This window comes from Thalassophryne amazonica, chromosome 7 (genome assembly GCF_902500255.1).
Source record: "Thalassophryne amazonica chromosome 7, fThaAma1.1, whole genome shotgun sequence".
NCBI classification, from domain to species: Eukaryota; Metazoa; Chordata; class Actinopteri; order Batrachoidiformes; family Batrachoididae; genus Thalassophryne; species Thalassophryne amazonica.
Genome location: NC_047109.1, coordinates 78,476,071 through 78,490,848, shown reverse-complemented (window position 1 = coordinate 78,490,848; position 14,778 = coordinate 78,476,071). Strand labels below are relative to the sequence as shown.

The following is a 14,778-nucleotide window of genomic DNA, read 5'->3' as shown; positions in this document are numbered from 1 at the left end:
ATTACTCATAACCATCCCAAAGACATATCGTTATCTTTGGCTGCTTTCAGTGATGCCGGTATTTGGTTAGACTCTTTCTCTCCGATTGTTCTGTCTGAGTTATTTTCATTAGTTACTTCATCCAAACCATCAACATGTTTATTAGACCCCATTCCTACCAGGCTGCTCAAGGAAGCCCTACCATTATTTAATGCTTCGATCTTAAATATGATCAATCTATCTTTGTTAGTTGGCTATGTACCACAGGCTTTTAAGGTGGCAGTAATTAAACCATTACTTAAAAAGCCATCACTTGACCCAGCTATCTTAGCTAATTATAGGCCAATCTCCAACCTTCCTTTTCTCTCAAAAATTCTTGAAAGGGTAGTTGTAAAACAGCTAACTTATCATCTGCAGAGGAATGGTCTATTTGAAGAGTTTCAGTCAGGTTTTAGAATTCATCATAGTACAGAAACAGCATTAGTGAAGGTAGCGCATATTAAACAAATATGTAGGACTGCTTTTTTGCATTTACGCAATATCTCTAAAATCAGAAAGGTCTTGTCTCAGAGTGATGCTGAAAAACTAATTCATGCATTTATTTCCTCTAGGCTGGACTATTGTAATTCATTATTATCAGGTTGTCCTAAAAGTTCCCTAAAAAGCCTTCAGTTAATTCAAAATGCTGCAGCTAGAGTACTGACGGGGACTAGAAGGAGAGAGCATATCTCACCCATATTGGCCTCTCTTCATTGGCTTCCTGTTAATTCTAGAATAGAATTTAAAATTCTTCTTCTTACTTATAAGGTTTTGAATAATCAGGTCCCATCTTATCTTAGGGACCTCGTAGTACCATATCATACCAATAGAGCGCTTCGCTCTCAGACTGCAGGCTTACTTGTAGTTCCTAGGGTTTGTAAGAGTAGAATGGGAGGCAGAGCCTTCAGCTTTCAGGCTCCTCTCCTGTGGAACCAGCTCCCAATTCAGATCAGGGAGACAGACACCCTCTCTACTTTTAAGATTAGGCTTAAAACTTTCCTTTTTGCTAAAGGTTATAGTTAGGGCTGGATCAGGTGACCCTGAACCATCCCTTAGTTATGCTGCTATAGACGTAGACTGCTGGGGGGTTCCCATGATGCACTGTTTCTTTCTCTTTTTGCTCTGTATGCACCACTCTGCATTTAATCATTAGTGATCGATCTCTGCTCCCCTCCACAGCATGTCTTTTTCCTGGTTCTCTCCCTCAGCCCCAACCAGTCCCAGCAGAAGACTGCCCCTCCCTGAGCCTGGTTCTGCTGGAGGTTTCTTCCTGTTAAAAGGGAGTTTTTCCTTCCCACTGTAGCCAAGTGCTTGCTCACAGGGGGTCGTTTTGACCGTTGGGGTTTTACATAATTATTGTATGGCCTTGCCTTACAATATAAAGCGCCTTGGGGCAACTGTTTGTTGTGATTTGGCGCTATATAAAAAAATTGATTGATTGATTGATTCTTTAAAAATGACACACTGTACCTTTAATCCAGTCAGACAGGCAGAGTTTTTGTCATGTTGACAGTTTAGTTTTTATTTAACATTTCTGAGTGGGATTGCATACTTTTTAAAAACAATATAACCCCTAATTGTCTTGTTTGTACAAGAGCTAAACCTGGACTGATTTGATTGTCAAATCAGAATAAAATTTATTGCAAAGTAAGTTGTCACATACAAGTAATTTGATCTGGTGTCATTGGTGCAGAAACAATAATAAAAAAGAAGACACTTCTGGAAGAAGTAAATTTGCTCTCATAAAGATGAAATCCTGGATGGAAAAACTTTCTGAATCAGTTTTTCAGAAACTCTTCACTCTCACACCGTCTTTGCGGCTTATTTGAGAAAACTTTGGAAACATGAAAGCTTTCATCTGTAAGATAAAGCCTTAATAGCTACGCAGGTAGAAGAAGCTGTTTTTTGTTCAAACACTTTGACAGAGTTTTTGTTCTCTCACTCTGAGCTGCAGCGCTGTGACTCTGCTGTGCTCAGCTGGCTGCCGACGAGCAGACAGCAGTCCGATCAGCACAAACAGACTGGCTGGATTAAACAAAAATACAACGGCACTACGCCGTTGTTCCATTGTCTGGGGAGAACCGTGTCTTTAGACAAACTTTGCAGCATCCAGTCACTTGTTCCACGTCTGTCACAGCAATCTCAAACCACTGACGAAACTCGCTCTCCATTAGCGGTTAGCCATCTTTGTTATTGTGTGAAGGAAACGGGACAGGGAGTGGGGAGCTACGGAAGGTCCTGCGGACAAAAACGTGCGCTGCTGCAAGAGGAGAAAAAAAAAAAACTCGAATTTTTTATTTTTAAAATCGTCCGCAACAAATAATTCAAATTAATCAATATTATCGATATATCGCCCAGACCTAGAAAGAAATATCAACAGGTTGTTCAAAACACTGTTTTAGCTATGGAGAGCTTTGCTGCCAGAGCAGGATACAAACTTCACACCCTGATGATTGATTTTGACAATTATTGCTGTGATTGTGGCATTTACTGTGTGGTAGTACTCTTTCCTGCTGCTACACATCAGAATTTTGGCTCTCTGTTGGGACTGTTTACACTGAGACTGCTACCTGCTGCTTTGGACTTGAATTAACAGTCTTTTTCAAGACTTTTTTACTTTTTTTACCTTTTTACTTTTTTTTTTTTTCTTTTTTTTTTTTTTACTTTTTTACTGTGCTCCAACGCCTAAGGAAGACCTCTAACGGTCGAAACATCGCGACGGAGCACTTTTATCAGCTAACTTTCATCAGCGTTGGCAAGCTAACTAGCTTGCTAACGCTTTCGTTTTAATTTTTTTTATTTTTCTCTTTTAGCACTGTTGTCGTGCGTTGCCTGTGCTGCTTCATGGCCTGTTTGGTGCCTTGATTGGGGCACTCCTTCTGCTGAATCACCTTTAAATTATTTACACATTATTCACTTTGTGTGTTTTTAGGAATCCGCTAGGTTGCGTAGCTACTAGCTCTTAGCCGATTTAGCATGGCGGCTTCTCCTGTCTCTCCCGCACTTTTCTGCTCTGGGTGTGAAATGTTTAGTTATTCCTCGGCCTCCTTTAGCAGTAACGGTACTTGTAATAAGTGCAGCTTATTCGTAGCTTTGGAGGCCAGGCTGGGCGAATTGGAGACTCGGCTCCGCACCGTGGAAAATTCTACAGCTAGCCAGGCCCCTGTAGTCGGTGCAGACCAAGGTAGCTTAGCCGCCGCTAGTTCCCCCCTGGCAGATCCCGGGCAGTCGGGAAAGCAGGCTGACTGGGTGACTGTGAGGAGGAAGCGTAGCCCTAAACAGAAGCCCCGTGTACACCGTCAACCCGTTCACATCTCTAACCGTTTTTCCCCACTCGACGATACACTTGCCGAGGATCAAACTCTGGTTATTGGCGACTCTGTTTTGAGAAATGTGAAGTTAGTGACACCAGCAACCATTGTCAATTGTCTTCCGGGGGCCAGAGCAGGCGACATCGAAGGACATTTGAAATTGCTGGCTAAGGCTAAGCGTAAATTTGGTAAGATTGTAATTCACGTCGGCAGTAATGACACTCGGTTACGCCAATCGGAGGTCACTAAAATTAACATTAAATCGGTGTGTAACTTTGCAAAAACAATGTCGGACTCTGTTGTTTTCTCTGGACCCCTCCCCAATCAGACCGGGAGTGACATGTTTAGCCGCATGTTCTCCTTGAATTGCTGGCTGTCTGAGTGGTGTCCAAAAAATGAGGTGGGCTTCACTGATAATTGGCAAAGCTTCTGGGGAAAACCTGGTCTTGTTAGGAGAGACGGCATCCATCCCACTTTAGATGGAGCAGTTCTCATTTCTAGAAATCTGGCCAATTTTCTTGGATCCTCCAAACTGTGACTGTCCAGCGTTGGGACCAGGAGGCAGAGCTGTGGTCTTATACACCTCTCTGCAGCTTCTCTCCCCCTGCCATCCCCTCATTACCCCATCCCCGTAGAGACGGTGCCTGCTCCCAGACCACCAATAACCAGCAAAAATCTATTTAAGCATAAAAATTCAAAAAGAAAAAATAATATAGCACCTTCAATTGCACCACAGACTAAAACAGTTAAATGTGGTCTATTAAACATTAGGTCTCTCTCTTCTAAGTCCCTGTTGGTAAATGATATAATAATTGATCAACGTATTGATTTATTCTGCCTAACAGAAACCTGGTTACAGCAGGATGAATATGTTAGTTTAAATGAGTCAACACCCCCGAGTCACACTAACTGTCAGAATGCTCATAGCACGGGCCGTGGCGGAGGATTAGCAGCAATCTTCCATTCCAGCTTATTAATTAATCAAAAACCTAGACAGAGCTTTAATTCATTTGAAAGCTTGTCTCTTAGTCTTGTCCATCCAAATTGGAAGTCCCAAAAACCAGTTTTATTTGTTATTATCTATCGTCCACCTGGTCGTTACTGTGAGTTTCTCTGTGAATTTTCAGACCTTTTGTCTGACTTAGTGCTTAGCTCAGATAAGATAATTATAGTGGACGATTTTAATATCCACACAGATGCTGAGAATGACAGCCTCAACACTGCATTTAATCTATTATTAGACTCTATCGGCTTTGCTCAAAAAGTAAATGAGTCCACCCACCACTTTAATCATATCTTAGATCTTGTTCTGACTTATGGCGCTGTAACTAGGTTTAAGGATATGATTCCTTCGTTATGTTCTCTAATGTCATATACCAACACAGAGCAGAGTAGCTACCTAAACTCTGTAAGGGAGTTAGAGTATCTCGTCAATAGTTTTACATCCTCTTTGAAGACAACTTTGGATGCTGTAGCTCCTCTGAAAAAGAGAGCTTTAAATCAGAAGTGTCTGACTCCGTGGTATAACTCACAAACTCGTAGCTTAAAGCAGATAACCCGTAAGTTGGAGAGGAAATGGCGTCTCACTAACTTAGAAGATCTTCACTTAGCCTGGAAAAAGAGTTTGTTGCTCTATAAAAAAGCCCTCCGTAAAGCTAGGACATCTTTCTACTCATCACTAATTGAAGAAAATAAGAATAACCTCAGGTTTCTTTTCAGCACTGTAGCTAGGCTGACAAAGAGTCAGAGCTCTATTGAGCTGAGTATTCCATTAACTTTAACTAGTAATGACTTCATGACTTTCTTTGCTAACAAAATTTTGACTATTAGAGAAAAAATTACTCATAACCATCCCAAAGATGTATCGTTATCTTTGGCTGCTTTCAGTGATGCCGGTATTTGGTTAGACTCTTTCTCTCCGGTTGTTCTGTCTGAGTTATTTTCATTGGTTGCTTCGTCCAAACCATCGGCATGTTTATTGGACCCCATTCCTGCCAGGCTGCTCAAGGAAGTCCTACCATTATTTAATGCTTCAATCTTAAATATGATCAATCTATCTTTGTTAGTTGGTTATGTACCACAGGCCTTTAAGGTGGCAGTAATTAAACCATTACTTAAAAAGCCATCACTTGACCCAATTATCTTAGCTAATTATAGGCCAATTTCCAACCTTCCTTTTCTCTCAAAGATTCTTGAGAGGGTAGTTGTAAAACAGTTAACTGATCACCTGCAGAGGAATGGTCTATTTGAAGAGTTTCAGTCAGGTTTTAGAATTCATCATAGTACAGAAACAGCATTAGTGAAGGTTACAAATGATCTTCTTATGGCCTCGGACAGTGGACTTATCTCTGTGCTTGTTCTGTTGGACCTCAGTGCTGCTTTTGATACTGTTGACCATAAAATTTTATTACAGAGATTAGAGCATGTCATAGGTATTAAAGGCACTGCGCTGCGGTGGTTTGAATCATATTTGTCTAATAGATTACAGTTTGTTCATGTAAATGGGGAATCTTCTTCACAGACTAAAGTTAATTATGGAGTTCCACAAGGTTCTGTGCTAGGACCAATTTTATTCACTTTATACATGCTTCCTTTAGGCAGTATTATTAGACGGTATTGCTTAAATTTTCATTGTTACGCAGATGATACCCAGCTTTATCTATCCATGAAGCCAGAGGATACACACCAATTAGCTAAACTGCAGGATTGTCTTACAGACATAAAGACATGGATGACCTCTAATTTCCTGCTTTTAAACTCAGATAAAACTGAAGTTATTGTACTTGGCCCCACAAATCTTAGAAGCATGGTGTCTAACCAGATCGTTACTCTGGATGGCATTTCCCTGATCTCTAGTAATACTGTGAGAAATCTTGGAGTCATTTTTGATCAGGATATGTCATTCAAAGCGCATATTAAACAAATATGTAGGACTGCCTTTTTGCATTTACGCAATATCTCTAAAATCAGAAAGGTCTTGTCTTAGAGTGATGCTGAAAAACTAATTCATGCATTTATTTCCTCTAGGCTGGACTACTGTAATTCATTATTATCAGGTTGTCCTAAAAGTTCCCTAAAAAGCCTTCAGTTGGTTCAGAATGCTGCAGCTAGAGTACTGACGGGGACTAGCAGGAGAGAGCATATCTCACCCGTGTTGGCCTCTCTTCATTGGCTTCCTGTTAATTCTAGAATAGAATTTAAAATTCTTCTTCTTACTTATAAGGTTTTGAATAATCAGGTCCCATCTTATCTTAGGAACCTCGTAGTACCATATTACCCCATTAGAGCGCTTCGCTCTCAGACTGCGGGCTTACTTGCAGTTCCTAGGGTTTGTAAGAGTAGAATGGGAGGCAGAGCCTTCAGCTTTCAGGCTCCTCTCCTGTGGAACCAGCTCCCAATTCAGATCAGGGAGACAGATACCCTCTCTACTTTTAAGATTAGGCTTAAAACTTTCCTTTTCACTAGGGCTTATAGTTAGGGCTGGATCGGGTGACCCTGGACCATCCCTTGGTTATGCTGCTTTAGACGTAGATTGTGGGGGGGTTCCCATGATGCACTGTTTCTTTCTCTTTTTGCTCCGTATGCATCACTCTGCATTTAATCATTAGTGATCGATCTCTGCCCCCCTTCACGGCATGTCTTTTTCCTGTTTTTTTCCCTCAGCCCCAACCAGTCTCAGCAGAAGACTGCCCCTCCCTGAGCCTGGTTCTGCTGGAGGTTTCTTCCTGTTAAAAGGGAGTTTTTCCTTCCCACTGTTGCCAAGTGCTTGCTCATAGGGGGTCGTTTTGACCGTTGGGGTTTTTCATAATTATTGTATGGCCTTGCCTTACAATATGGAGCGCCTTGGGGCAACTGTTTGTTGTGATTTGGCGCTATATAAGAAAAAAGTTGATTGATTGATAGTATGAATGCTGTGTGGTGGTTATATTATATATATATATATATATATAGGAAAAATTTTACAATAACAGATTGGGTAAATTTATTGAACAACCCAACTTGCTTAATGATAGTCAATATGGGTTTAGATGCAATAAAAGAGATTAATAACATGTGGACCAAAGGAAAATAGTGATAGGATTATTTGTTGACATAAAAAAAGGCTTTTGACACAATCAATCACAACATATTATTTCCAAAGATGGAGCTTTATGGGATCAGAGAAGTAGCTTTGAATTGGATTAAAAGCTATTTACAAAACCGGAAACGGTTTGTTAAACTCGGGGACTGCTGTTCTTCATATCTGGACATCGTTTGTGGAGTTCCTCAGGGTTCTGTGTTGGCACCGAAGTTATTCATATTGTATATCAATGATTTATGTAAAGTCTCAGATCTGTTTAGAGCAGTCCTATTTGCAGATGTTACAAACCTATTTTGTTCAGGGGATAATTTGCGACAATTACTAGATGATCTGGGATCAGAAATGATAAAGTTGAAGAGATGGTTCGATATGAACAAACTGTCACTAAATTGGTCTAAAAACTCAAATAATGTTATTTGGAAACCATAAAAAAATGAACAAATACAATTAAACATACAGGGGGTAAATATGGAACCTGTCAAAGAGAACAAGTCGTCAGGTGTGGTCATCGATGGCAGGATCAACTGGAAAGCACATATTCAACATAGTCAAAAGAAAGTATCAAAAAGTATGGCAATATTAAGCAGGGCAAAGCACATTCTTGATGAGAAATCACTACCTACTCTGTATTGCACATTGATTGCACCTTACTTGACTTGGTGCAAGTATGGGGCAATACCTACAAAACTACAGTACAACCATTATTCAACCTTCACAAAAGGGCATTAAGAATAATTCATAATGCAGGTTATCAGGATCATACCAATCCACTGTTTATTACATCACAGATTTTAAAACTTCGTGACATGATTTCATTTAAGACTGTTCGATTGATGTATAAAGTAAGAAAAAAAAAATTTAAGCAAGTACCTCTCAGAATTCAAGGATATTTTATGCAACGAGAAGGAATATATAATTTAAGGGGCTTGTATCGTTTTAAAAAATTGCGGGCGCAAGGATGACCAGGAAATGCTTCTGTGACTCTATTTGTGGCCAAAAAATTGGAATAAGCTACCTGAGACACTCCAACAATGTCCAAATATCAATCAGTTTAAATATTTATACAAAGAAATGGTGTTCGACGGATGTGTATCTGATTGAAAATGTTGAATTGTCTTGTATGATGAATGTGCTTCCTTTAAATTCTTACTATTGAATGTTCTGGGGGTAACTAGCTTACTAAGTATTGTGATTTGTCCTCTTGTTTGATCAATGGCTCAACGGATGATTTCCACCACAGTTACTGGCTTATTACTGGCCCGTTACTATATTGCGTTATTGCTATTGAATGCTGAATCATGTCACCCCACCCAACCGGGGCAAAATGATGGTTAGGTACACTGTTTGTAAGTTTATTGACATTTCTACAGTGATGATGTTGAGAATGTAGACATTAAATTCGATAAACAGGGGGGAATAATGATAGAGTTTTCTATTTATTGTCAAGATTATTATCAAATATTAATGTCTTTGTCTTTACTTTGATTGTTAAAGCCTTTGATCTTGTTTTTGATTCTGTTCTCTATTTTCCATATATACATATATGCATGTGAAAGAGTTCATGCACCATTATTCTTCTAAATAATCACTCATTGTCAAAGCAGAAATATAAACTGAACTGTTGAAGTAACATTTGTTCTTCTGCTTAATGAATGCGCAGACTGTTTTGCTAAAGCTATGTTTTTGCTGAACACAGATTACAACTGCTCCCATAAGAAAAGTAACATTTGTTGGTGAATGAATGCGCAGACTGTTTTGCTAGAGCTATGTTTTTGTTGAGCACAGATTAATATTTCGGCCTTGAGCAGAGAATAACACAGCCTATACACTAGTTCGAAGCTGGCGCTGTAATGTCTCAATTTGAAGAACAATTATTATCTGTCTGAGCAAGACTGCAGGGCGCCTTCCAGGTGCGAAGTGATACAAGTATGAATTGACTGAAGAAACGCAGCTGTGCCTTGTATATTGTTTTGTAATATGTCTGTGTGCAATAAATTCAGGAGCAGAGTGGGCTGGCCCTTCAGAGCTGACTGACGGACAGTGACGAGGGGTCATGCTGGCTCTCCCTGATCAGGAAATGAAATTCCGTCTCTAGCGTGATCATTCTTTGTGTTTAGTTAACTGAGTTGCTTTTTTACAGATTTCAACTCTGAGAGTCTCCTTCCAGCATGAACATTTAGTTTTTGAGAACTGCCTACCTGACACAGATTTACCATAAAGTACCACACTTTCTGAATGATTGATATAAATAAAGTCTAAGAAATATTCAGTGAGTTGGAAATGTTCATGTATTCATCCTCTGACATTTCCCAAAAAAAACTGGCTGTAAATATTAACTAATTCTTCCATTAACAATAAACTGCCCTGTCCCAAACTTTTTTCTTGGAAAATGCTGCAGGCCTCAAATGTAGGAATGGATATATTAACAAAAAAAAAATAAAAATAAAGCTGATTTCACAAAACATGAAATATGTTGGTTTCATACAGTCTGCAGTTACAGAAATAGAAGACAAGGTAAATGTCAGGATCATTACGTGTCCATCACCACCACATTTTGAAAAACTATAAGACCACAGGCCATTCATTATTTACGTTTTGTGTCTTTTAGTGACTTTTTTAATTTGGATTAATAATAATAAGTGTCAATAAGTGTCTCCCTGTATTACCACAGATGAACTGTTTCTGTTGCCACATCTGAAATAAAACTGCAAAATTTTAACCACCCACACAGGAGAGTGACAGTATTAACTTTTTCATGAAGTGATATGTCACAGCAAAGTAGATGTGATCAATATTTAATCTGATTCTCAGTCCCAGAAAATACTGAAATGTAATGATTTTTCTATTTCAGTTGCAACTCTTATGTTGGAATATTAAAGTACTTACAAACAAAAGAAGTATGACAGGTTTTATTAAGTGACAAGTCAGAGCAACGTATATGTGATAAATATTTAATTTGAATCTCAAATTAGGACACTAATTGTTGAAGCTTTGTAGGTGGAATTCTTTCCTCTTCTTGCTTGATTTACGATTTCAGTTGTTCAACAGTCCAGGGTCTCCGTTGTCATATTTTGCGCTTCATAATGCGCCACACATTTTCAATGAGTGACAGGGCTGGACTGCAGGCTGGGCAGTCTAGTACCCGCACTGTTTTAGTATGAAGCCACGCTGTTGTAACACGTGCAGAATGTGGCTTGGCATTGCCTTGCTGAAATAAGCAAGGACGTCCCTGAAAAAGACATTGCTTGGCTTGGATGGCAGCATGTGTTGCTCCAAAACCTGGATGTACCTTTCAGCATTGATGGAGCCATCACAGATGTGTAAGTTGCCCATATCATGGGCACTATCATGGGGGTGTCTGGATGGTCTTTTTCCTCTTTTGTCCAGAGGACACGACGTCCATGATTTCCAAAAACAATTTTAAATGTGGACTCATCAGACCACAGCACACTTTTCCACTTTGCGTCTGTCCATTTCAAATGAGCTCGGGCCCAGAGAAGGCGGCGGCATTTCTGGATGTTGTTGATGTATGGCTTTCGCTTTGTAGGGTAGTTTTAACTTGCACTTGTAGATGTAGCGACAAACTGTGTTAACTGATAATGGTTTTCTGAAGTGCTCCGGAGCCCACGCGTTAAGATCCTTTACACAATGATGGTTTTTAATGTAGTGCCGCCTGAGGGATCAAAGGTCACGGGCATTCAATGTTGGTTTCGGCCTTGCCGCTTGCATGTAGAAAGTTCTCCAGTTTCTCTGAATCTTCTGATTATATTATGGACTGCAGATGATGGAATCCCTAAATTCCTTGCAAGTGAATGTTGAGAAACATTGTTTTTAAACTGTTGGACTATTTTTTCACACAGTTGTTCATAAAGGCAGCACGGTGGGTTAGTGGTTAGCACTGTTGCCTCATAGCGAGAAGGTCATGGGTTCAATTCCCACCTGTGGCCTCTCTGTGTGGAGTTTGCATGTTCTCCCTGTGTTTGCCTGGGTTTCCTCCAGGTGCTCCGGTTTCCTCCCACATCCAAGGACATGTGGTTTAGGTGGACTGGAATCTTTAAATTGTCCATAGATGTGCGAGTGGGTGTGAATGTGTTTGTTTGTCTGTTTGTGGCCCTGCGACAGACTGGCGTCCTGTAATGGGTGTACCCCGCTTCGCGCTCGATGACTGCTGAGATAGGCTCCAGCGCCCCGTGACCCTTGATTGGACTAAGTAGTTGAAGATGTGTGTGTGTTGTTCACAAAGTGGTGATCCTCACCCCATCTTTGCTTGTGAACAGCTGAGCCTTTTGGGGATGCTCCTTTTATACCCAATCATGACACTCACCTGTTTCCAATTAACCTGTTCACCTGTGGAATGTTCCAAACAGGTGTTCTTTGAGCACAGATGCCCCTGTCCCTGCTTTTTTGAAACGTGCAGTGTTGTGGAAAGTAACTTTGACAAGTTACTTTTTTAGTTACTTTTTTAGTTGCTTTATACAGGTGCTTTATGCAGTTACTTCATTAGCAGCTTTATGCAATTACTTTATTAGAATCTGCAGAAAACTTGCAACTAATAAGTAATGTAACTAATAAGGTAACGAGTAATCTAACTTGGTTACTCGTAAGATTTAAATCTTAAAAATAACCAAATTAGATTATGAGTAACTTTATTAATTACATTCAGCAGCTGCCGACAAGGTGTCCGCAGCTGCTAATGAAGTAATGTAAGAAGTAACTGTAAAATATAACTGTATAGATTAACTAATGAAGTAACTTTCCAAAGCTACTTTCCCCAACACTGGAAACGTGTGACAGGCACCCATTTCAAAATGACCAAATATTTGCACAAAAAAATAAAGTCTATAGGTTTGAGCATTAAATATCTTGTCTCTGTGGTGTATTTAATTGAATATAGGTTGAAGAGGATTTGCAAATCACTGTATTGTCTCATTCTGCTTAGCAACCTTGAAAATTATTTTCTCAAATGGTTTTGGGTTAGGTTTAGGAAAAGGAGTTAGGGACTTTTTATATACATGTATAAAATGCAAAACGTTTGGAAATTTTAACCATACTTCCATATCCAGATTACAGTGATGCATACGCGTACTTCCAGAACTTATGCACAGTAGGAGAATTCTGGCATGGTCCAAACCTAATTCTGGAATATTTCACATTCACATTCTGTCTGGACCAAGTAATTTGCCAAACCGTTGTGTGCATACACAGTACTACACAAAACTTTGAGGAACAATAAGCTGGGGGAGGCATCTATGGATACACTAGCAAGAATAACGTAGATGTTGGAAGAATACAAATTGGGAGGGGATCACAGGCCCTCCCTTTAGGCCTTCCACCAAAGACACTCACCCATGTCTCATTCACATGCCTGCTCTAAATCCACTGGGGAATCTATAGCTGCATTTAACCCCTTAACGCCTGAATTTATATAGCTGTATATAAAAAATGTTTTGTGTGTGTTTTTGCCTTTAAGTAGATGGTAAATAATGTTGAGATTACTAATTACACTTTTGCACAAAAAATAAATAGTAATTTTGGTATTTTGGTAATAATTTATGTTATAATGTAATAATAATAATAATAATAATAATAATAATAATGGTATGTTGCAAATTTGCGACAACAGGCATACTGGTCAATTTGGTATGTTGCATATTTGAGTCAAATATTGTAGCATATATGCGACAATAGGCGTTAAGGGGTTAATGGCCGACCAGTAAAAGCAGTGCCTTTTTGTGTTTAACAGCAACGGGGGGGGGGGGGGGGATCAAATCTAAAGAATTACAGAAAAAACACCCAAGTAAAATTTTACACCTCCCAAAGTTTGTGAAATGTGTGCAGTTGAGAACAATTTAACTGAATGGGAAAGAGTTTCCAAACATGTGATTTGTACTATATGTAAACCTATATAACTGTAAAAACCGATCATTTCTTGGCTCAATCCTACCTGCGACATAGTGCCAGGAGCAGGGGCGTGAGTGAGGGGGTACTGCGATTGTCCACCTGTGGGTGCTGCAGGAGGTACAGGAGGTGGGACAGTGTAAGGAGTAGGAACAGGCTGGGGCTGAGGTGGAGGTACAGGCATTGGGTAGCCTGGCTGGAATCCTGCAGGAGGGTAATAAGGAGGCTGCGGGGGCATCCCGTTTACCACCAGAGGCTGCGTAAATCCTGGAAGCGTGCAACAGCCCATAAGGAACTGACTTCTACCATATAGTTATCAACTGAAGCACAAGTGAAACATACACACACACACACACACACACACACACACACACACACACACACACACACACACACACACACACACTGTACCTTGTGTTGGCATTATGGTGCTCATTTGACCAAGGAACCGAGAATATTCTGCATGTACCTACAGAGAGAACAGTCAGCACTTTTACACCTTTTTCATACAAAAGATGTAGATTTAACATGAATATTCAGTATAAACACAGATTCAATTTCCTTTATTCATATGAACCAGAATGTTGCTGCCACCTTCAATATAGGACTCTAGTCCATGGTCCATAACCACTTTTATGTAGTAGAATTTCAATAAAAATTTTCAATAATGAGATCTTTGGCAAGACATCGGTGGGAACTGACATAACAATGCCCAGTCACTTCATTTTTAACATGTTTAGACTCCAAACAAGATGTCAAAACATCTAAAACTGTTTTGAATTTTACTTAAGCTTTTCTTTTTTGTCACAGAAAAGGATGTAAAAAACTTGTGTAGAAGTGATTTAATTTATTGTTGTTGTAAATTATAAAAGGGTAAAATTTAATATGGATTTAATATGAAATATTTACATTTGCAATTTTCAAGATAAGATGTCCAAACTGCCACCATTAGGTATAGCTAAATAAAGTGTCTTGGGTTTCTGTTTTGTTTGACATTCTGAAAAGTAAAGAGCAGTCAGGGTTTTTGCCAGCGCAGTTGAGCGTAGGGGGCCCCTACTCTGTGATTTTGATCCCCTATGCTGTGATTTTGGCCCCTACACTGTGATTCAACCAGCATAGGGGAGCTTTTCTTGTCTTTTAAAGACCATGTCGCACATTATTTACTGTCCCAGTCAGCAACACAAAGTCTTCATGATTGTAAGTTTATCTGCGCACATTCAGTAATAATTACTGTTCGCTGATCTATTTTATCCCTCTTTCTTGGCGATTCAGCAGATGCATTTCCGCATTTCAGCCGGAGGGTTAACAAGTCTTGCAGTCACTGTGTTTTTTTAATTAATTAATTAATTTATTTTTTTTTTTGGCAGTCTGTGTTGGTGAACCTTCGTGTGTTCCTGAAAAAAAAAAAAGAAATTAAAGAGTGAAACATTCAGTCTGCGAGTCATAACCCTGCTGGGAGGAGTTTTTTCA

At 39.6% G+C, this 14,778-nt stretch overlaps 1 protein-coding gene across 2 annotated transcripts in view; it reads right to left on the bottom strand.

Annotated features, from left to right (window-relative positions):
- Positions 1–14,778, bottom strand: part of khdc4 (KH domain containing 4, pre-mRNA splicing factor) — a 60,072-nt gene that overhangs the window by 25,884 nt on the left and 19,410 nt on the right. For both annotated transcript variants that reach the window (XM_034174667.1, XM_034174668.1), the window contains exons 9-10: positions 13,720–13,777; positions 13,355–13,575 (exon numbers count right to left, since the gene is read on the bottom strand). In XM_034174667.1, the coding sequence (XP_034030558.1) occupies positions 13,355–13,575; positions 13,720–13,777 (279 nt within the window). The remainder of the gene's footprint in view (positions 1–13,354; positions 13,576–13,719; positions 13,778–14,778) is intronic.